This window comes from Melanotaenia boesemani, chromosome 4, assembly GCF_017639745.1.
Source record: "Melanotaenia boesemani isolate fMelBoe1 chromosome 4, fMelBoe1.pri, whole genome shotgun sequence".
Taxonomy (NCBI): Eukaryota; Metazoa; Chordata; class Actinopteri; order Atheriniformes; family Melanotaeniidae; genus Melanotaenia; species Melanotaenia boesemani.
The window spans coordinates 36,515,874-36,539,871 of NC_055685.1; the positions used below are offsets into that span (position 1 = coordinate 36,515,874).

General features: G+C 38.8%; 2 protein-coding genes across 2 annotated transcripts; both read left to right on the top strand.

The window, feature by feature from the left end:
- Window positions 1-1,792: 1,792 nt before the first annotated feature.
- On the top strand, window positions 1,793-5,804 carry ccr7 (chemokine (C-C motif) receptor 7). Its single transcript, XM_041982587.1, has 3 exons — window positions 1,793-1,846; window positions 3,285-3,334; window positions 4,231-5,804. The coding sequence occupies exons 1-3, from the start codon at window positions 1,831-1,833 to the stop codon at window positions 5,302-5,304; spliced, it is 1,140 nt and encodes a 379-aa protein (XP_041838521.1). The 5' UTR covers window positions 1,793-1,830; the 3' UTR covers window positions 5,305-5,804.
- A 1,954-nt stretch (window positions 5,805-7,758) lies between these two features.
- On the top strand, window positions 7,759-22,233 carry LOC121638098 (tensin-4-like). The gene is made up of 12 exons (XM_041982573.1): window positions 7,759-7,849; window positions 9,962-10,241; window positions 11,746-12,088; window positions 14,586-14,989; window positions 15,084-15,215; window positions 18,066-18,158; window positions 18,510-18,587; window positions 18,682-18,744; window positions 21,008-21,179; window positions 21,305-21,373; window positions 21,459-21,488; window positions 21,579-22,233. The coding sequence occupies exons 2-12, from the start codon at window positions 9,989-9,991 to the stop codon at window positions 21,709-21,711; spliced, it is 1,770 nt and encodes a 589-aa protein (XP_041838507.1). The 5' UTR covers window positions 7,759-7,849; window positions 9,962-9,988; the 3' UTR covers window positions 21,712-22,233.
- The last annotated feature ends 1,765 nt before the right edge of the window (window positions 22,234-23,998 follow it).

Consider the following 23,998-nt stretch of genomic DNA (forward strand, 5'->3'; position numbering starts at 1 on the left):
AACTGAGATAATTGGATGATATTAAGGAATAAACAAAAGAAGAACAAACACAGGTGTGTCTTTTAACACAAGGTCAAGGTGGAAAGACATAAGCTGTGATCTTAGAAAAGCAACTATTGCTACCCATCAATCTGAAAAAGATCATAAAGATGTTTCCAAACTAGTTGGAGTTGCCCAAACGCAGCAGTAATTTATAGAATATTGACATCGAGCTCACTTATTTAACCGGAGTGCAGACACCAGTGCAAACATTAATAGCTCTGGAGCTTGTTTTACATGCAAATGAATAAGAGTAAAAGTATTTTTGTATTTCCTCCTTGCAAAAAGGAGACACTGTAGAGTAGTCGGTGTGAGAGGTCTACAATGTTCCTTCACTGAGACTGAATCTGAAATGCATGTCATCCTAAACTCGCTCGGCCGCCTGCACCCAGTTCAGACAAGAAGTGTGTCCATCAGTGTCTGTTCAAACACCACCTGCCTTTCAGAGTCTGCTTTCCTGATAGCCGTGTGGAGTGACCCATGCCTTCAGTGTTGCCATGGCGTTCCAGACTCGCTGCTTGGCATGGCTGTGGCTGCTGAGCAGTAATTTGGTCCCTGCATGCAAGCTGTGGTTGGCTGACTCAGATAAAGACATAAGGTCTTTTAGAGAGCAAATCTCAGCTTAAGTGATTTTTTTTTTTTACAAATGCAGTAATCACAGTTATTACAGGACATCTGGTAAGAACCAGATTATTCTTTTATGCTCCGATTTTTAAAAGCATAGAATGAATGTCTTCTTTTTCACATGACTTCTTTTTTAACACTGAAAGCAATCATAATCTTATGGTTCATAAACCATTTAAAAACAAGTGTGCTGGGAATTTAAAGGGTTGTACTGAGCACTTGCAGCATGTTTGTCCTTTGCACAGTGCAGGTAAGGGAAGTGGGTAAGATCAGAAGGAATTATTCTGATTTCCTGTTTTCAGCACAGACTTAACTCTCTTTGTGCTTGTGCATGTAATAAAACTGAACGCAACGACCTAGAGCAATGTGGAAATCCTGATAGGAGATTCAAGCTTTGTGTGTGACCTTTTCTATGATTACACCCCTCTGTGAGATTGTGTTATGATCAGATTTGATACTGCTTTAGTTTAAACATGAACAACCTGCTTCACATTGCAGCTCTTCTGGGCCTTGTACCCTGTGGTTTGCAGTGAAAGCTACAAAACCGCAACCACAGAGAGACAGGTGTGCAGATGCCTGTACACATGGATTTCAGGAGGTATTTCTGCAGTGTTTCAGCTGCTGTCCAGTACTCAAAAACACAAAAATCACATAGCAACAAAAAAAACTAACAAGAACAACTTAATTACATACATTTATTAGATTGTTATGACTCAAATATTTGACTAATTGCTGATTATCTTGAACTATGTGTTGTTTCTGAGCTGTATCATGTCACCATCTTCTGACAAATTGAGTTATAGCGTTTGTGATTACTCTAAACATCTCAATTTAATATGATTCATAATCTGTTTTACAACCACCCCTGAATGATGAGTGCAGGGTTGTAACTGAGTCTGATCAAAGCGACTAGACTTTCACAAACAGCACAAAAACTATTTAATTTCATATAAAGGACGTGCAGACATGCTGCAAACTTTCTGCGGATATTGACTGAAACATGTAAGTTTTTCTCGGTTTTAGTTGGAGTTTGTGGTTTTTGAATTTGTCACAAGGTTCAGAAGCTGAGGAGAGAGAGAGAAAAAAACACACGTTTCCGTGAGGCTTTTTTTTAAAACCACTATCAAACACAGACACTCATCTCTTACAATATACACTCAAGACAACATGACTGCTGCCGGTGGTGAGTACTGTCCCAGAGGTGATAGTAAAGCATTGGGAGTGAATTGTGAGCGCTGTGGTGAATTAAGGGTGGCATGTTTGAAAGAAATGTAAAGTTAAACAGAGTTTATCAGCTTATCGATCTACCAGGGACTGATGTTTGATCGATAGTGTTACAGCTTCTTTCTTTGAAGAGTGAAAGTCACGCGTCAATATACATATGTGGCAACAAAGGCGTGTAGTGTGTGTTTTTAAAGAGAAGTTTTAGGAAGTTTATGTCACTATTTGATCATAGAAACAAAGGCAGGAAATGTAAGACGAGTGACATGTTAAAAGTATAATATATCCATTAATTAGCCAAAACTGTTCTTTAGTAAAGCAACATCTGCTGGTCAGAGGTAGATGGTGATAAATTGCTTCATTTATCCTTCATTCTGTTCTATCTCATAATTCTGTTTATTGAACAAATGCTAAAAAAGGGCAAACAAAAAAAAAGAGCTTTGTCAGTAACATGATTAACGACTGATTTTAAAAGCTCTTTCTGTATAAAAAAATACTGAATTAAGATTTTTTTATTTTTATTTTTATTGAGTTAAACACTAGTTGTTAGAGATGAAGTCAAACAAAAATATGATATCACATTCCTGAAACCACAAGGTAGTTAGATGGTCAGAGTTGAAAACACAAAGGAAAATTTACTTTGTTTATGTCATATATCTTCTCCATAACCAGCTCAGTCCCTTGCGCATACGCAGTCCCCTTTATTAGTATGTTCATTTTTTTGTGCTAATGACTCAGCAGTCCCGCAGATTTATTTATACTTATTCTTTTTTTAAGGATTCTTGGGTCTAAGTGGCCTTTTGTTTAATAGTAGCTTGACAGGAAAGAGGGTCAGAGAGTGCATGAAATGACACGCAGCAGCAAAGGTCCCAGGTCGGGACTCGAACTTGAGCTGTAGCCTCTGTACATGCCAGTTCAGCTAAATGCTTCCTCATTCATATTTATTCAAAACAGTATTAACTCACTAATATTGATAAGGACTCATTCCATAGAAGTATTTGAGAAGCTTTAGAGACCAACATATTGCTGAAGATGACAGGAAAGAAAGGTCAGTCATGTGTTGTTCACTTCTGTTTCACATACTTCTGCCTCAATAGATTTATTTATTTTTATACATGAAGTTCAAATTCCTAATGAAAATGAGAATAAATTAGCCCTTGAAGGGAAAATAATCTGTGTTGCAGCAGAAAAGATTTTAGAAGCTTGAGAAAAAAAAAAGAAAAAAAAAAGAATGAGACTCTTAATAGATAATCACCACGTGGGTTTGGAGCCCTTGGCTCTCTGATGTCTGATGCTTTCATTTGCCATGCAGGTGTTTTCCGGGCTAGTGGAGGGGCAGCAGCAAACCATGGAACTTATCTCTGATTAATTCCCCACAACTCTCTTAATCTATTTTTCAGAGCTCCAAAACTTTCTGCCAGCAATGCTGATATGGTTCATACATTTCAAGGTAAGTATTTAAGAGTATAAATGATCACACATAGTTAACAATATGCAAATAGGCAGCTCGAACCACAGCCTTCCCCTCAAAAGCACTGTTTCCTCAAACTAAAAGGTGCACCACAAGCAAAAGCCTAACAGACTTCAAATATTATTCATTCTCTACATGAAACATTTTGGTTTTAGTTTTTCTGTGGAAGATTTAGCTTGTTTCTTCTGTCTGTTTAGATCACTGATAACAATCTCAAAGGTTTTTAAATGAGGTTTCCAGGAAATTATTCATTGAGGTTGTTCCACATTTGGTCACAGTTTGCATGAAGTACTGAAAAAAAGATTTTTTTTTTTTTTTTGCAAATGAAAAAAGTGAAATAGTTCAATGCCTGTTATATAGTAACAACGTTGGACATTTCACCAAAAACCAAATCATCAAACTGTTAAAAATGTTGTGATTCAGAAAGCAAACAGCTTTATTCAGATAAAAACAGATCAAAAGAAAGTCAGGTAAATGTACCTTATTATGACACAGCTGTTAAAAAAACCCTGATGAGCAACAAGCAGGTATTTGAAGCAGCTGGTTAAACAATAATAGAAGTAATAATAGTAACAATAAAATAAATAAATTATAAAGTAGTTTTTACTTCTAAACCTTAGCGAGTGCTGTTATGGTCTAAATCCAACCAGGAAGTATAAAAGTGTGAAAGCTCTGCATGTAAACTGCCCACCCCTCCCATCTCTTTCCTCCTTAAGTGGAAATGACTTTTGATTCAAAGTGGGAATGCTTATCGGGCATTCGTGTTCCCTTGGATCAACAGTTTTAAGGATGTCCACTGGACTGCATAAACAATAAACATATTGAGATGTTTTGATTGATTATTAAAATGATTAACAGATTGTGTCTGATTACAGTGTTGCATGGCTGAAAAGGCAGAGAATACAACCACCACCACACTGTTCTCGGACTACAGCTTACCTGCCAGCGTAGATTATGACGAATATCCTACATTATGTGGGAAAGACCAGAACCGACAATTTCGCAGTTGGTTTATTCCGACTTTCTTCTCCATCATCTGCCTGCTGGGTCTGGCAGGAAACATGATGGTCATCCTCACCGTCTTCTACTTCAAGCGGCTTAAGACCATGACAGATGTGTACCTGCTCAACTTGTCCTTCGCAGACCTGCTGTTTGCTCTGTCGCTCCCCTTTTGGGCAGGCAACTCCATGGCAGAGTGGGTGCTAGGCGTGGCACTGTGCAAGGCCATGCACACTGTTTACAAGGTCAGCTTTTACAGCAGCATGTTCCTTCTCTCCTTCATCAGCATCGACCGTTACTTTGCCATCGCCAAAGCTGTCACCGCTCACCGCCACCGCTCTGAAGCTGTGTTTTTCAGCAAGGTGTCATCAGCTGCCATCTGGGTGATGGCACTGATCTTCTCCATCCCTGAAATGGTGTACACCAACACCAGCAACAATACCTGCACCCCGTATTCCAGCAACACTGACCATCTCCGCGTCAGCATCCAGGCAAGCCAGATCGCTCTGGCTTTTGTCCTTCCACTTGTGATCATGACTTTTTGTTACACCAGCATCATCCAAACGCTTTGCCAGGCTCGAAACTTTGAACGGAACAAGGCCATCAGGGTGATTCTCGCTGTGGTGGCCGTCTTTCTGATCTCCCAGGTGCCTTATAATGTGGTTCTCTTCTGGACCACAGTCGTCACAGCAAGAGGAGGAGCTAAAGACTGCGACTATGACAACAATCTCATGTTCGCCACTGACATCACGCAGTGTGTGGCTTTTCTGAGGTGCTGCCTGAACCCCCTCGTCTATGCTTTCATTGGTGTGAAGTTTCGCAACGACCTCCTGAAATTGCTAAAGGATTTTGGCTGCATGAGTCAGAAGACGTTCTACAAGTACACCAGCGGCAGGAGGAGGAGCTCTGGCCTCAATGACACAGAGACCACCACCACGTTCTCGCCTTAAAGTGGTCTCTCCTCACAAACAGATCAGACAGTTGACTTTTAATCATGAAAAATGGTTTTGCATGTGTATAGCAGAAGTTAACCTATATAAAGGCAGGGTTTGAATGTTTTGTGTGTGTGTATATATATATATATACACACACACACACACACATGTATGTGTGTGTGTGTGTTTATAGTATAAAAACAATAAATTTGATAACAGTAGGCTGTGGATTATTTTTTGCTTTGGTTATCTCATGGATTTGCTGCAAACTGCAATATTTCAATAGAAGAGGAATATTTTTTTTAATTCAAACTACATACTTAAAAATTGCTTAATATAAATAAAACATATTTCTGTATTTCTATGCAGGTCTTTTTTAGTAACCAAACAAGAGCTGGCTTAGAAAAACAAAACAAAACAAACAAACAAAAAACAAAAAACAAAACAAAAAACAAACAAACAAACCAAAAAAATAAAATAAAATAAAACTATACCTCTACCACTAAACCATCTGATACACCCAAGCATGAAAAGTGAATAAGTCGTCCCATCTATGAGACAATTTCCACGGAAATCATTAGACTGATCACAAACAGAGAAACCAAATCAATCAAACCAATCACATAAACTCCTGGTGGAGGTGAGATATAAATTCAATAAACCAATCGCATGACAATAGAGCAGTCACAAAGTTGGACAAACATGGAATTTCAAATAGGGGATTTGTTTAAATTGTAAATCATTTAGTTCCTTTAACAGAGGATGCAGTGTTTGGTAAATAAATAAATAAAGAATGAAAAAAAATAAATATTGATAAAATAAAATAAAAAAACAGCTGATGATTGACCTTACTTTGAAAAGAATGAGAGTCTGGACTTCATGACTTCTCCTGGTGTTGTAATGTTCCCCATGTGGGATGACGGGCAGGAAAAACAAACTGATTCTAACCAGACTGAAATGATCCAATTAGGATTTTTATACTTATAAGTGGTTTGTGTTCTGATGATAATAAAGACTTAATATTTGGTCCTCTATCACCTTTTTAATTTGCATTTTTATGGATACATTTTATTTCATATTAATTTTGCTTTCAAATTATTAAGCTTGTGTATGTTTGTGTAAAACATTTTGTTAAACTGTTGTTTATATATCAATAAAAGATAGTTGGAGTTATTAATATGGACGAGTGTCAGTATTATCCAGGCTTTTTCTCAAGAGCAAAGCAACCAGAACACATGACATACAGGAGACCAGCAAGTTTCTTTTTTTTTCCTTTCTTTTTTCACATTTCATGCTTCGTTGGTTGAAGTGATGGTCTAATGGTTAAAAAGGTGAAGCTATGTTCAAGTCTCCAGACTGACAGCTGAGGTGAACCACTGAGGGCCCCTGAGCAATGTCTTTAACCCCATAGCTTCTCCATGGCAGCCCATTGCCTTCTAGTAAGTCTTGATATGGATTAAATGCAGAGGCTAATTTCCTCTATCATTCTGTTCTGTAGAGGCAAGTTGCCCCTTTTCTTTCTTTCTTTCTTTTATTATATTTTATTTTAATCAAAGAAAAAAGATCATCTTGTCTTTCAACCATTGCATTAGGATCAATTTGTGCCCTATATACACACATATGTACATATACATATATATATATATATATATATATACATGTCAGCATGTCAGTGAGTGTGGACATGAGTGGGTTGTCTATCTCTCACCTTTGCTGGTGTCCTGTTCAGGGTGTACTACTGGGAGAGGCTCCAGCCACACCCTCTTGTAACCACACATCGGAAAAAGCAGGTACAGCTATGTCTTAATTCATGTCTTGATGGAAAAAAAGAGAGAATGTTCAACCTGAACCGAAAGACTGTTGCTGTGCTCACAGCTGAAGTCCTCCCTCCTCTGCTGAATCACGACGCCTTAAACTTGTTAAGACCTGATGCAGCATGTTTAAAGGGCACTTTAGTTCTTATTAGATTAAATAACCTAGAAGCCGTCTCTGTGCTAAATACAGCTGAACAGGAATATATGGAAACTCTCAGTAATGTCCACATCAGAACTTCCAGCTGTTCCAGATGTCCAAAGATGAAGCTGTTTGGAACTTTGGAAGCTGGACAACATAAAAATGGGTGTGCTTCACAATAAAGAGTGTGCTGAGCGCTTAACGGCTTCTTCTTCCAATATGTTGAGGGGATAAGTAAAGCAGTAAAACAGTCGGTCAGCTCTGTAAACGTTATCGCTCAAATGAGAAGGTTCTTTTAAATTTCAAATTTAAGATGTTTTAATCCTAAATTTTCATGACTTTATTGTGGAAAGTCTTCTAAGTGTTTCAGTGCTGTGCACTTTGATCTCATTGCTGAATAGAAAGCCAACCCCCCAGCCACACATATCAGCCTGCAAACATGACCTCATCAGCTGGAGCAGGAGGCATTCCTGATCCTCGCTGCTGATAGGCTGACAGGGACAAGGGCTGGGACCTCATTAATAAAAGCTTTAAATGTACACGTGAAGCTGAACAGAAAGAACCTCAGCATTAATGTAACAGGATCCTGACGTAAGGCAAAGACAAGGTGAGACCACTTTTATCACTTTCTATAATGGGGGTACACGTACCCTTTGCTGTGCTTGGAGAGACTTCAGGGGGTATGTGAGAAAAGAAAAAAAGGGGGATAACTTTTATCTTTTATATCTTTCTTACTTTATCGATGTGACTTCAGTTTGAATAGTGAAGTGATTCAGTTCAGGTGGTCAGGATTACTACACACATGTGTAAATGTACATGTATGTATAACTTCTAGATCTTAAATAGCTGATGTGAAATACTGGATTTTTCAGCTCCAGGTACCTGTGATTAAATATTTTGTGAATTTGTAGATCCATTGTGATTTGTGTGGAAGTTGTAATGCACATGTAAACAAGTAAATATGTATAATGTGTAAATATGCAAAATAAATAAAATATCTAAACCCAAAATAAAGTGAGCAAAAAAATAATATACAGATAAAAAAATATAAAATAGAAATGTATATAATAAAATATCAAACATATTTAATATATATTAACCTAATAAAATTAATAGAAATGTATTAAATTAATACATTTTAAAAATCTATTTTAATAGAAAATAGGAAATTTATTTTAAAACTGTATATATAAAATGAAATTATATAAAAATAAAAAATAAAAGATAATATATAAAAAAAGAAAATATTTAAATAAATCAAATTAAATCATGTAAATGTGTTGAAATTGCAATTATTTTCCACAGAAATTTCAGGTTCTTCATAAGGAGAAATTAGGAGTTTTCAGTATTTATAAATGCTGTTATTTTACTGATCTGCCCCACTGGAGACCAGACTGTGCTGAATGTGGAACCAGAACTTAAATGAAAATCACCCCCCTGGTTCAGGGGGTGCAGGGATGAAAAATTATTTTGGGGTACATTGTTAAAGTTAGTTTGAGTCATATTGCTTTAACAGATGCAGAAAACCAATATTTGTTTTCATTGGACTTTTCTTGCATGCACTCTGCATTACCATTATTAAGCAGGGAATTAAAAGGCTTCTTTAATTAATGTTTTTATTTTCTCAGATAAAAATAGCTATAAAAAGCTCCATTTCAGTTTATATATCAGTATTAAAGTTCATGCACAGTATAACAAAAGTTTATGATACTTAGCATAACAACCGCTTCTGGAGGGTAGACTCTTTAAAATGATGTTCCATCTACTTTTCAACTCTGCCTGTAAGTTTTGGCTGTTGCAGGGAAAACATTAATGTTGTCATGGTAACAGCTACCCATCTGTGTGACTCATTGAGCACCACACCTTGTCTGAGAAGCAGACGACATGTGATCTGATCCTCCTTCATGCTCTTGGTTATTCATGCTGATATCAGCGCTGACACGGATCATTAATGCCGTCTGTATCGTTACTCAACAACAGTCTTATGAAAGCTCAATGTTTTCTTTCACAACAACTTCCAGCCTTCATTTATCTATAAAACGGAAGGTGTTGGATATTTAAAAAAAACTAATTTTTATGACTTTATAACTTTAAAACAGCAGAGAAAAACATGGACAGAAGAATGATTAATAACATCTAAAACCAGGCACGATTGTTTCAGATACGTGTAAAATGTCCTTTATTTATTTATTGAAAGTATCACCTGAAGATTTACAGCTGAGCTTATACCTTTTTAAATGTCTTTTTTGTAGGTCTGTACAGAAAATGCAATCAGATAAAAGGAATATTTCCTAAGAACAAAGATTAATACCTTTCTTACTTTTCAGAAAGATAACGTTGTCTAGTTTAGTTTAGAGAAGTAGCTTTAAATGCAAAGGAAACCAACATAACTGACATAATTCAGCACAGATAGCTGCTAAATGTTTGGCTGGAAAGAAGTGAGAATCACACAGTGTTTGCTGAGGATCATTAAAAGCCATTTGTAGTTAATAAAAAGCCTGTTTAGGTGGAGATACTGAGCTGGTGAATGCCAGAAAACTAGTATCAACCTGTGTTGGACAAATAAAATATGACTGCAGTTAATTTTTGTGCCAACTTGCACCAGTGAATTAAAAGTGAAACTGTTAAGTTGACAAAGAGCCTCTGATGGATGTGTTGTGCAGAGAGAACAAAAACCAGTGTAACTGACTCCTCTCCTTTGTATCTTTGTCTTTGGCAGCTTTAGAAAAGTGCGAGCTTCCTTAACATGATGCCTACAGCTAAAGGCATGTCCCAAATGATACCCAATCATGTTCTGAGAGTGGGTCAAACCATCCGGCTGGACCCATTGCAGCACCCGGTCACTCAGCACTCCAGTCTCACAGAGTCCAGCAGTCACTGCGAGGACCCCGATCTTGAAATTTCCCTGGAAAACCTCAACCAACTTATCCTGGAACTGGATCCGACTTTTGAACCCATTCCTGTGAAGAAAAGCCCAACGAGCATCAGTCCTCCCGCAGGTACAGAACGTGTTTCAGCATCACTCAGGCTTGCTGTTAAAAAAACCCACAACAGTGGATGAATTAATGATTTCTGACCTCATAAAGTTCTCTGGAGCCAGTATTCAAATTTTAATATAGAGCAATCCATAAAGTAGGTTATCTGGAACACAGAAATCTACTTTATGTCAAGTCCAAAATAATAACATTATTTAACATTAGAGAATTTCAAACAGCACAATTTATCAAATACAAAGAATGTTTTAGGAAAGAATTGAGGTTATAATTTTTGGGAAAGAATAGAATTTTAAACAAAGGGATTTAAATTATCTATTTAAAAAGAAATATAAACAAATTAATTTTACAAGGTATGGGGAAGAGGCACCTTAACATGTACTTGGGATATACTTTTATGTACATATTGACTTAACATTTCTCTAAAATATATACAGTTGTATCTATACTGATCAATCATTTGATGTAAATAGGCACAGATACATATTTATAGAACATACAGATAGTTTTTTTTCTTTTTTCGGTTTGTGTTGTGATCTTTCTTAAAAAATTTTGCGCCTGTTGTTGCGACATTATATCTGATTTACAATTTGAACTATTTGTTCGAAATAACAGAGGAGTGCCACATAGCTCAGTAAAAGATAGCCTCAGGCCTTGAACATGTTTACACCCTCTGAGACAGCTTTAATATTTTTAATCATGTGATAATTGCACCTTTCCTGCTGCTAAAACTGTAATCACACCTTGCACATATATAACAGCAATGTCCTTGCCCTGAACTGCTCGCATCACACAGTGTGTACAAGTGGCAACAAGGCGTAGAAATTTCCTGTTGCTAGTTGTTTGCCAGCATCTTTTCATGAAAGTGTTGCAGAAGTTGAAAGAAGATGAGAAGTCAGTCTGCTCAAGAGTTGTTTTCATCTACGGTAAAACCAGAAGAGAAAATGTGCTGGCTTGATGAGTACTTATTTCCTATTTTTCACAAACTATAACATTTCCCCTAGAAACAGAGTTACAGCACCTACATACTTTCAGAGGACTTTGTCATGTCTGTATGAACATTAGTCAGTTTTAATTTACTTGGTTTCAGACGTATCTGTTTCCCCACATGCTGACTACAGGTTATGATTTTTCCCAAAGGCATAAACTCACCCAGCTCCCTTCAACTCAACGAGGCAGGTACATCCTAAAGTGTGTGAACAAGCCGAGACTCATCTAGGGTATTAGGTGTTATTGCAACAGTGAAATTATACAAAACAAACTGGTTGGATATTTAACTCTGAGTATGCTCTAAGCATGTTCCTGCATGAGAAATAGTGTCTTTATCCGGTAACTGTGTGCTTGTACAAGAACAAGCCCATTTTATTCAAAGGAAACCAAAGTCAAACAAGCTTTCAAATAAAAGACTGTGACATAAACTGTAGACTCTATGCTTGCAAACAGGAAGGACTGACATTACTGCGATACACATCCTCAGTATTTTTGCAAAACATTTTCTCTTCATTTGTAGACTCCTTGTGCTTAGATGGCCCACATGACATCTCCCATGGCATACTGATTTCTAGAGGGTGTTCTACCAGTTCGTTGCCCACAATGGAACCGTCTGTATCACCAAGCATCCCCATCCCTACTCACAGCAATGTCAGCTGCAGTCCCCAAGGCACCATGGCGTTCTCCTGCTCCCCGACATCCTCCCTGCCTCCACTACCATTTGGAAGCGCACCCAGGCGAAATCCATCATCCAAGCACAACTTCTCACAAGGATCCCTCCGTTTGTCCCACTCCAACAGGAACAGCGCCACCTCGCTCCTCTCCACCTCTACATGCTCCGACACCAGCTACATCCTCGGCAGGTAAACTCGCAAGAAACGCCTGGCCTAAAACAAGAGTAAAATATATATCTTCTCCTGCCACTATTCAAGAAAAATAAAATAAAATAAAATAAAATAAAATAAAATAAAATGGGCTGACAAACTTTAATTCAGTGGGGTTCTTGTTAAACTGATATGTAGTTGTAATTTTGCAATTAAAAAGCAGTTAAAAAGCTGACTGTCACGTGTCTGATGTTAACCACATTTTCCAAATCAGCTCTGACTTAAATGGTAAACCACTTTCAATGAAAATAGAATTTTCCTCCCAACACCCAGCTGTCACCCACAGATTCTGTCCTGAACCAAACATTCAGTACAAGGAAATGAAGAACTGAGCACAATGCTTTTAAAATCTAAATCCAACAACTTTCACTGAGAAAACACCACAGGCAGAAAATGAATTGCAAAAACATATGAAAACAGAAAAAAGGGAAGCTAAAGTAGCATTATTAAAAATACAAAAATAACTGATCAAATTAGAGCAAAATGCTGCGTGACTTCTGCATCAGCTAGTTGTTGACGTTGTCAATATTTTTAACATCTGTGGCACAAGTCTTCAGTTGCTGCAGCACAGTGTGGGCTACAACTCAGTGAGGAAACATGGACCGTGTTTCACAACTCAGCCTATGTAACGGAAATAAAAAACTTCACGTCTGAAGCACGATAAATATTTTGAGACTGAAGTTATTTTACATGGGAGGAAATGTGCTTTTCTGTGGCCATGTTGAGTGGCTCAGATTTATCTTTGATTTTCCACACTAAGTCCTCATAAATCCTCAAAAAAAAACAAAAAAAAAAACAAAACTCCTTAGAATAAAACCCTGAAATATTGTCTTTTTGATCTGTTTGTTAATTCAGGTGAATAACACCTACACTAAATTAGGATTGTTAGGATTTTTTCTTTATCTCTAGTGGTCATAAGAGTAAACGCAAGTGAAATGTATTGATGTTTATGAAGGTTAATATTTATTGGTTATTTCTTAAAAACAAAGTGTCTACCGCAGCTTGAGTGTTTTCTAAACCTGAACAAGTAGTTTTGTTTTCACCCACATCCATCATATTTTATACCCTCCTAAAAGTGACACTTGAGAATGATTTGTGATCTGCTCTGATGTGGAAATGCTCGTCCTTCTGCTGTTAAAGTGGTACTTCACAGGATATGGGTTGTACTGAATGTGAAGGCTATAAACAACAACTCGTATGGTTGCTTCGATAGTAACACTTGAGCGAGGCTGTTCCACAAGCGTCAACCATAAAACCTAAATAACACAACTTCAGATACAAAAAGATACAAATTTATGCATTTCTGTGCACATAAACAACTACAAATATAATGATTTTTGCCATGTGCATAATATAAAGCAGTTGAGACAAAAACTTCTTTTTTTGTTGTTTGTTGACAAATTAGACACAAGTGACTCAAACAACTCAAACAAATGGTGTTTAACAGGCAAAAACATTGTTAGTGATCATACATACGAGCAGAATAATTCTAGACTAAGCTCTTGCTTATGGAGGGATTTGTAAATGAGATCAAATAGTAGGGAATGGCATTAAACAATAGGGGAAGTGACTAGGCTATGATCAAATATGGTGCTTGTCCAGGTGGATGAGGGAGGGTGAAAATGATTAATGTTGCATAGATGGAATAGTGTAGACTTGGCTCTGCTCGTCAGCCATGCTGCTCCCTTGAGTAAAACAACTAATTTCTACAGGTCTTTTAATCCATCAGCCATCAGGCTGTTTCTTATAGCAGTCTTTGGGATCAATAAAGTTGCCTTTAATCGTCATCAGAAAATAGATCGGGGCATCATCTGTGTTGCAGTGAAAATGTATATTAAACTTACAAAAACTATTGCTAAAGGAAAATAGGTAAATGAGAAAGACAGAAGAGGGACAAATCCTTGGGGTAGCCCAGATGAAAAAGAGCAGTTGTCTGCCAACCTGAAAGTTGGTGGTTCAATTCCAGGCTTCCCACACTTCGACTCCATGTCGAAGTGTCCTTTAGCAAGACATTTAATCCCACGTCGCCTCCTGATGTGTCTATTAGGGAATGAGTGTGTGTTAGAGCAAAATCAGGATGTTCTTAGTATTCATTGTTTGCCTGCTGGTACTTTCACACTCACCTCTGTGCAACCATAGAAGTGAGTGTGTGGGTGAATGGGTGAAGTGTAAAGTGCTTTCAGTGGCCAAGATGGCTAGAAAAGCTCTATTTAAGTACAGTTACCATTTGCACCAGTGGTAAAGCAGGACTACGAGGTAAAACATTTGGGTTGGATGAACTGGCAGAACTTGGGGAGATCTAAAAAGAGAATTAATGTAGTTGAGCCTGCAGATAATAAAAGCATACACTGTGTTTCAGTTTGATTGACATATTAAAAGACACCAGACAATTCTCATATTTCCTTTAAAGTTAATATTTACTGATATAAACTGAGTATAGTAGTGATTTGGATATTTGTTTCTTTTCTGTATAAAGCAACTTGTCCTTGGCCGGAGATGATGCAGACTTTCCAGACTCCATTCCTCCTTCTACACCTGGTGCCGTCAGTGATGGGTTCAGGACTCAGCCATTCAACAGCAGGCCCTCATTCACGAAGCAAGATCATCTACGGGAGCCCCACAGCAAAGGAGCATGGAGCAGTCCAGCTTCACTGTGTGGATCACAGACAGATATTCCCCTACTGCTCATCAATGGAGCACCAGAATCGCAGATCAGGTCAACTGCTGGTGCAGTTGACCTGATCCAGAACATTCCTGCATCCCCCTCAAAGAAAAAATGTTCAAGTTTTCAGGCTTATTTTGGTGGCAGCCTACCATCAATGAAATTTGTCATGGATACTTCAAAGTTTTGGTTCCGTCCACACATCAGCAGGACAGAAGGTTGGAAAGCTGTTGTATAGATATTAAAAAAAAAAAAAAAGAAATATATATATTTCATCTGAACTTATGCTTTTTATGTGCTGTTTTACTTCAGCTGAAGCCCTTTTAAAGGACAAGGAAGCAGGGACGTTTGTGGTGAGAGACAGCACCTCCTACAGGGGGAGCTTCGGATTGGCCATGAAGGTGAACCAGTCGCCCACCAACTTCACTGCTGCTGCATATCCAGGTAAAACTCAACACTCAAGTATGTTTAGTTAGACCAGTGGTTCCCAAACTGTGGGGTGGGCCCAGATTTATGACTAAAGACTATTTCGTGGCACATTTCTTCATATGTTTGTAAACTTTTGGACTGATGGGGACAGAAAAGTCTGTACACAGAAGTGGTCAAAGCATCTGTCAGCAGATGTGTGAAAAGCAGGTTTCACTCTGGAAAGATTCTAAGTTTGTCAAAGTCTGTCTGGTGTGTTATTTTTAAAAGCTCCTCCCTTTAGTTTGGTCAGATGCAGGAAATGGAGAATTTTAAAAGCCACAACTGCCACAGTAGAAGACAAACAAGAAAATGAGGAAGATGACATACTCAGTGTTTGTATCAAGCTGAGAAGCAGAGGGAATGATTTAGCCAACTCTGCTGATGTGTTCGGGTTGGTCATCTTCCAACATTTAGAACTCTGTGGTGAGCCAGGAGATTTTTCCACCCACAGCACACCTTATGTAAGCACAAAAGAAAACCAGCTGTTTGTGGCACTGTAAGCAAACAAAAAGAGAGGGAAAAATGGTTCTTACTCATGAGACCAGATTCAATTTCTACAAAACAGGGTTGTATTGTTTCCAGCCCCATGGCAACAGTAAATATGAGAGACATGGGAGCACGGTATGAGGCACTGAGGTCATTCCAACATGCACACTCAGCATGATTTCTCTGAGTGACTATACCACTATTACTGAAGTTATTTAAAGTTGAACAGCGTAATAATATATGATTTTATACCTTGTTTTTAGGTATTTTAGGAGCAAACCTAATTTCCAGAATAAATATATATATATATATATATATATATATATATATATATATATATATATATATATATATATATATATATATATTCTTTTTTTTATTTTAAGAAATTCAACAAAGACATATAAACTAGCTGTCCCACTGTTGTCACTCCAAAGCTGCAGCAGCTTCAGCAGGCTGGCCTCAATGCCACATCTTTACAAAAGAGGGTATTAGGGCCATCAAAGATACCACCTTAAGACTCACTGAGTTTTTCCAAAGAAAGACCCCTCCTTACTTACACTGCATTAAGAACCACTCTCCAATCAGAGTTACCTTCACAGCTGAAGCACTGTCCTTTTGTTAGCATGCCAGCTTTCATATACACGTCTTTCTGTGATGTAACCAAACATCTCCATGATTGCAAGTGAACATTTTCCAGGAGCTGCAACAGCTGTAATGACTTTTCAGATGCTGCAGGATGAGTGAATACAGTCTTTGAGGACACGCAGACAAAGGTGCCTTTTGTTAAGCTAAACACAATAAATTCTTTATTCCATCCATCCATCTGTCCATCTGTCCATCCATCCATCCATCTGTCCATCCATCCGTCCGTCCATCCACCCATCCGTCCATCCATCCATCCGTCTGTCCATCCATCCGTCCATCCATCCATCTGTCCATCCGTCTGTCCATCCATCCCTCCATCCATCCATCCATCTGTCCATCCGTCTGTCCATCCATCCGTCCATCCATCCATCCATCCATCCGTCCATCCATCCATCTGTCCATCCGTCTGTCCATCCATCCGTCCATCCATCCATCTGTCCATCCGTCTGTCCATCCATCCCTCCATCCATCCATCCGTCCCTCCATCCATCTGTCCATCCATCCCTCCATCCATCCATCCGTCCATCCATCCATCTGTCCATCCGTCTGTCCATCCATCCATCCATCCGTCCAGCTATCCATCTGTCCATCCGTCTGTCCATCCATCCGTCCATCCATCCATCCGTCCATCCATCCATCTGTCCATCCGTCTGTCCATCCATCCGTCCATCCGTCTGTCCATCCATCCCTCCATCCATCCATCCGTCCCTCCATCCATCTGTCCATCCGTCTGTCCATCCATCCCTCCATCCATCCGTCTGTCCATCCATCCATCCATCTATTTATATTTAAGCTTCATCATGCTGACATTTTACTAATAGGATAAAGATGTTTGCAACATAGAATAAAGATCTGTTTTCATCCTTCTTAACAAATGATCAACTACAAAGGTCGTCACATGAAACTCATGTGAAAGATGTGCTGCACTGAACCATTAACTCTCTGCTCTTCTTGGTTTGGGATGGTACTTAATGTCAGACAGATGGAGTGTAAATGTGTAGGGATGGAGTAGCAAGTAGTTCCAAAAAGTCCCACTGGCTGTTTTTTTTTTTTTTTTTTTGGTGTAGAAATGTTACTAAATGAGTGAAATGACCTGGAAGTTTCTGAGCAGCAGCCATGATAAAAGCTGGTGGAATCCTCCAAATACCGAGATAAGAAGCTCTGATACTCTCTGTTTTAACATAGCAAACACAGAGGCATCCTTTATGAAAGGACAGACGATTTATGACTTCATACTTTATTACCCCTGGAATACGGGGTATAAACTTAAAAGCATTATTGATAATGAGTATTAATGGACTTTTAATGCTAAGGATGGGTTTCATGTTGAAATGATCCAACATCCAAGTAGATTCAGCTGCCTGAAAACAATCCTCTCAAGTTTCCTGATTGATTAATTTGTCTATTTACTATTTTTTCAGTTTACTTAAAAAGAAAACCAGAGTACCCAGTGTTCCACATTCCTACTTTTGAAATCTCTCTATTTGATTTATAGTGTGTGATTTGCTACATCATTGTCTTGATATTTCTTTCCATTGTAGTCTTGTTGCATTGGATTGGGAGCCATATGATGTGACAACCCCCAGAAACGCTTTATTTTGGCACTTTTTCCACATCAACATCACACATTGTGAATTATATTCTATGACTGAAAGCTCATTTTTTGTAACTTTTGTCATTTTATGGAAACAGGAGAAAGCAGTTCAGATCTCATCAGACACTTCCTCATTGAATCATCAGCTAAAGGCGTCCGGGTCAGAGGCTCCTCTCAGGAGCCGTACTTTGGTGAGATTTTCTCTTGAACTCAATAAAAGTTGTGAAACTAGTCTTGCTGATGACATGAGACCTAATTCAGTCATGTCTGGATTCGTGGAATATGAGTGTGTACCAGTGATGATGGTTTATTTTTAGAAATTAGTTTTTCAAGCCACAGAATCATTTTTAAGGTCAATTGTTTCTTCTAATCATGCAGTTGAGGTTGTGAGGGCTGAGAAACATGCCAGTCTGCCTCCACAGAAGCTGAACTTTATACTAGCTCCTAAAAAAAATGTAAAAATATGTGAAAAGAATCTGAGCTACAGATTTAAGTTAAAGTGTTGATGTTACAGATTAAAACCATGCTTGAATATTTCACAGGTAGTCTCTCTGCCCTGGTCTACCAGCACACAATTTCTGCTTACGCTTTACCCTGCAGATTACTGCTTCACTCCCAGGGTAAGTCAGCCTTTTTTTTCTAGACATGCTGTAGTGTGTGAGAGTGCAGAGAAGCTGAGAAGTGAAAAATCTAATTTCTTATTTGCCTTTACAGATTTAGACTCAGCAGAAGAGAGGGCAAATGAGCAGACAGCACCAGAAGATACGAGTACAACAGGTGAGGAGAAGGACACAATCAATGTACTGTTACAGAGAAGTATTTACATTTATCAGCTGTACGTAAGTAGGTTATGGGATAGAAATAAACATGTAAATGGACTTGTACTTATATAGCGCTTTTCTAGTCAGTTTGACCACTCAAAGCACTTCACACTACTTATCACATTCACACCCCGATAGGCACATTGGGAGGCAACATGGGGTTAAGTGTCTTGCCCAAGGACACTTCGACCTGTAATTAGTGGAATCCTGGAATCGATCCGCCTACCTTCCGGTTGAAAGATGACTGCTCTTCCTCCTGAGCTACAGCCGCTCCTGAGCTAACCAAATAAACACAGGGAGGAGGGAGTTACTAAAAAAGACAATGCTGAACTGACAATCCAACTACACAAAGCAGCACTGAAACTACAGAAGTTAAATAAATATTCCATTAAAACAGTGTTTCAGAAACCTAATCTAATGCAGTCTTATCATGTTATCTGGCTATAATACTTGACTAACAAAGTTTAATAATAATAAGAATGCTGTGAAGCACAGAAGTGAATTACACTCACCAGCCACTTTATCAGGTCCAACTTGCTAGTACCAGGTTGGACCTTCTTTTTCCTTCAGAACTGCCTTAATTCTTGGCGCCATAGATCCAACAAGGTGTTGGAAACCTTCCTCAGAGGTTTTCTCCATATTGACATGACAGCATCACACAGTTGCTGCAGGTTTTTCGGCTGCATCCATGATGAGAATCTCCCGTTCCACCACATCCCAAAGCTGCTCTACTGGACTGAGATTTGGTGGCTGTGGAGGCCGTTGGAGTCCAGTGAACTCATCATCATGTTCTAGAAAGCAGGTGGAGATGATCTGAACTTTGTGACATGGTGTATTATCCTGCTGGAAGTAGCATCAGAAGATGCTCCACTGTGGTCATAAAGGGATGGACATGGTCAGCAACAATACTCAGGTAGGCTGTGCTGGTTAAACCAGGCCACGCTGGTACTTAGAGGCCCAAAGTGGGACAAGAAAATATCCCCCCACACCATTACACCACCAGCAGCCTGAAGAACTGATCCAAGGCAGGATGGATCCATGTTTTCATGACGTTTCCACCTAATTCTGAGCCTAGCACCTGAATGTGGAGCTGAAATGGAGACTCATCAGACCAGCAACGTTTCTCCATCTTCTATTGTCCAGTGTTGGTGAGTGTGTGTGAATTGTAGCCTCAGTTTCCTGTTCTTAGCTGACAGGAATCACCCGGTGTGGTCTTCTGCTGCTGTAGCCCATCTGCTACAAGGTTGGACGTGTTGTGTGTTCAGAGATGCTGTTCTGCAGACCTTGGTTGGAACCAGTGCTTATTGGACTTCTTGTTGTCCTTCTATCATCTCCAACCAGTCTGCCCATTCTCCTCTGACCTCTGACTTCGACCAGACATTGTGGTCCAGACGACTGCTGCTCACTGGATATTTTCTCTTCTTCAGACCATTCTCTGTAAACCCTAGAGATGGTTGTGTGTGAAAATCTAAGCAGATCAGCAGTTTCTGAAATAGTCAGACCAGCATCCATGCTACGTTCAAAGTCACTTAAATCTACTTTCTTCCTCATTCTGATGCTCAGATTGACCTTCAGCAGGTTGTTTTCATCATGTCTACATGACTAGATGTGTTAAGTTGCTGCCATGTGATTGGCTAACTAGATATTTGTGTTAATACAGGTGGACCAGATAAACTGGCTGGTGAATGTATATCATATTGGTACAATTAAAAAGAAAATTACTTGATTAAAAGTTTTATAATTATAAACAGGGGAAAAGGTGCAACAGTGAAATATACTCTGTCCTCTTATTTATCCTGCGTATCCTTATATCCAGCATCCATACCCTCCTCTTCCTCAGTCATGCTGCTGTAATGTGGAGAGAATGTGGTTTTCATTGTCTTGTTAAAAGCTGCATGAACATCCCTGAATGAGATGTGGTTTTGAGGGCAACATATATTTCTATAAAATTTCTTTCTTTCTTTCTTTTCTGGAAATGGGCTGTACCAAGAGCACAGAGCCTGGCTTGTTGCTGAATATTGCTTTAATATTGATCTCAGCTTCATACTGTCAGTAACTCATTAAAATCTTTTATACATTTACATTTTTTACAGTCAACTTTTTTGGATTTGCATTTCTAAAATCATCCCAGAGTGAGCTGATTGATGCTTCATTTGATTAAATTTACTGCTGATTCAAGTTTAACCATAATTTATGTATTTATTATCCTGTTTTCAAAGCTTGCAATTTTGTGTACCTGAATGCTGTTCCCACGGAGATGCTGACGGGACCCTGTGCAGTGCAGAGGGCGGTGTCTCTAACACTTGAGAAGGCCCCAGCTTCTTTCGCACCTACCATTGTCAACCTGAAGGTGTCTCCGAAGGGTGTAACACTAACAGATATCAACAGGAAGTAAGAAAATGCACATCCTGTCAGCATGCCGCTGAGATTTTACTTACAGTTACAGCAGATTCATGCTGATGGCAAGATGTGGTTTTTTGGGTTGCATTTGCTGAAAACCATCCTTGTGTTTGCAGGCTCTTCTTCAGACGCCATTACCCTGCTCACCTGCTGAGCTACAGCGGTGAAGACCCGGACAACCGACTGTGGGTTTACATGCACACAGGTTCATTTTGAGAATGACACATTTTTGCATATACTTAAAATCTGTTTGTTTCTTTTCTCATGCAGGTGGAGGCGAGGTTCAAGTTTTGGTGCAAGGTAATCTGCATTTTATATCTGTTATACCTCACACGAGAAACTCTTTCTTCTGCCTGTTCATCTAATGTCTAGTGTCACTATCTCCCCCAGGATGTTTGCCTTTGTGGCAAAAGGTGTTGATGCCAGCATGGAGAATATGTGTCACGTCTTCGCAGAGTACGACCCCCTACAGCCCTGCAGCAAAGTTGCAGAGTTTATTCAGGCTGCCATAGTCAAACCCTAAATACACACAAGCTCTGGGAGGCTCCTGCTGCCTGTTTTACACTACACTTTCTACAAGTTACCCATCTAATATGATGATAGTGTCTTAATTACTGCTCCTGTGTCTGCTGATGAAATGCCAGAAAAACTAAGTAAATGCACAGACTTGTTGCATGGTCAGAAGACCAAATTCATGTTAAAAAAAGAGACAGAAGTTCAGCTTTAAAGCATAAGCAGATATATATCCAGATTTTTAAAGCAGCATGTTATTGCAGAAATCTAAAGTTTAGAACATGTTAAACTTGTTGATTTATGTCTTTTTTCTTGATGCTCAGGAAACTGCACCTGCTGAAGATAGAAAATATATTCCAGAGGGATTTAGACTTGAAGAAAAGCAACAAATACGTCCACTTATTTCACGGCAGAACTGAGGCAGGTTCCCTCACTGTTTAGTGCTGTTAGAATGTATTTATTGTACTGATCTCCACAAACTTATAGACTTATGGGTTTGTCTGATATGATGAATAAAACATGTTTAACTCTTGTAGCTGTTTTTTTTTTTTTTGTTTGTTTTGTTTTGTCAGAAAGGAGGAAATATGTGGAACTCAGGGGGGAAATCGTGGTCAATTTGCTTTGTGACTTTGAGGATGAACAGAAAAACAAAAACAGCCTACACGTGTTTCTTCTTTATTTTAAATGAGAAATCTTTACATAAAAGCATAAAGCTTCCTTCTGGAGTTACAGAGCTCTCAAAATAAAGAGTGTGCTTCCTGGAGCAAAGCAAAAATCAAGCACAGAACTGCATTGATGAGAAAGCGTTAAATATTCTCAACATATTTTTTGAGGGGCCCAGAAAGCAATGCTCAGTGGTCCGGCTCTTATTTTTAACATCTCTGGTGCTCAACTCAAAACTTAGCAGAAAAACTCAATCTAAGTTGTAACAGGCAACGTGAGTTACTCGACCCGAGTGGAGTGTTGAAGATTTACTGCAGTGGTAAATATTCACAAACACTGCTCTCTTCTGGTGAGGACGGGGAAGCTCAGCACTCTCAAACAGTGAGAGTTAAACGCGTCACCGCTGTTAAAGATCACAGTGAGTCGTGTACATTACATTACAGGCAACACCATCAGTTCAAGAACCAACTGCGTTGGCAAAAAATCCTCAAAGAAGAAAAATTCTTCTTTCAGGGCTGATGTTCTTCTAAGTGCTGTCTGTGTTTGCAGTACAAAGCATCAAGGATTGGAAGAAAATCATTGGTTTAGGAAAAGGTGGTTTATGTTTCACGTCTTGTTTTCTCTTGGTAATACAAGTGATGTTTAATAAAATACAGCAAGATTAAAGTAGAAGTTGGGACGGTGCTAAAAATGCAAATTTAGTAAAATGCAGCAATTCTTAAATTTACCCTTTTTTCTCTGAAACCAATTATTTCATGCTGTCGTCATGTCGTGAAGTTAATTTAATTTGTTCATATATATTCATTTAAGCATTTCAGGCCAGCAACACCAAAAAGTTTAGATGAAAACTGGTAACAAGATACAAATTATAATGATATTATTTCAGACAGGTGATGCCTACAGGTGACTGTAATCATGGTTACAATGAAGATCAAAGATGTTCAGATGATCTCCAGAATGAGGACGATAGGAAGAAATAGGAGGGGATTAGCATATTTCTCAATCTATGGTGCAGACTATTATTATAGAATTAAAGCAATCTGGAGGAATTTCAATGCATACAGGACAAGGAAACAAGTCTAAGCTGGACACCATGATCTCTGACTTCTCAGATGGACCTGCGCTAAGAACCATAGCTCATCAACAGCTGATGGAACCACAAGAACAATGATTACTGTGGAAACCTTTGACATGCTCTACAAAACAGAGTTGTATTCACAGATGTCACTTCAAACTTTACTGAGTAGAAAAGAAGCTGCATGGTAACCTGGTCCAGAGTTTCAGAGGTGGTGTTGAGTTCTCTGGGCTTGGAGGCATCTGGGATGGACCATCACACAGTGGAAACCTACACTGTGGTCAGACGGATCAATATTCCAGATTTTTGTTGGAAGAAATGGAGCAAAGAGTAAAAAGGAGCATCTACGATGCTGTCAGCAGCAAGTCCAAAAGCCTGGTTCTGTGATGGTATGGGTTGAATCAGGGTCAGATAAGGATTCTGTGATGGTATGGGGTTGGATCAGGGTTCTGTGATGGTACAGGGTTGAATCAGGGTTAGATCAGGGTTCTGTGACGGTATGGGTTGAATCAGGGTCAGATCAGGGTTCTGTGATGGTATGGGGTCGGATCAGGGTTCT

What these genes read in the sequence shown, in the direction of transcription:
- ccr7 (XM_041982587.1), top strand. An exon ending in TATGGTTCATACATTTCAAG is followed by an intron (nt 3,335 to 4,230) that starts GTAAGTATTTAA and finishes GTCTGATTACAG; the next exon opens with TGTTGCATGGCTGAAAAGGC.
- LOC121638098 (XM_041982573.1), top strand. Translation starts at nt 9,989, where the DNA reads ATGATGCCTACAGCTAAAGGCATGTCCCAAATGATACCCAATCATGTT. An exon ending in CTCTCAGGAGCCGTACTTTG is followed by an intron (nt 18,159 to 18,509) that starts GTGAGATTTTCT and finishes AATATTTCACAG; the next exon opens with GTAGTCTCTCTGCCCTGGTC. An exon ending in CTAACAGATATCAACAGGAA is followed by an intron (nt 21,180 to 21,304) that starts GTAAGAAAATGC and finishes TTGTGTTTGCAG; the next exon opens with GCTCTTCTTCAGACGCCATT.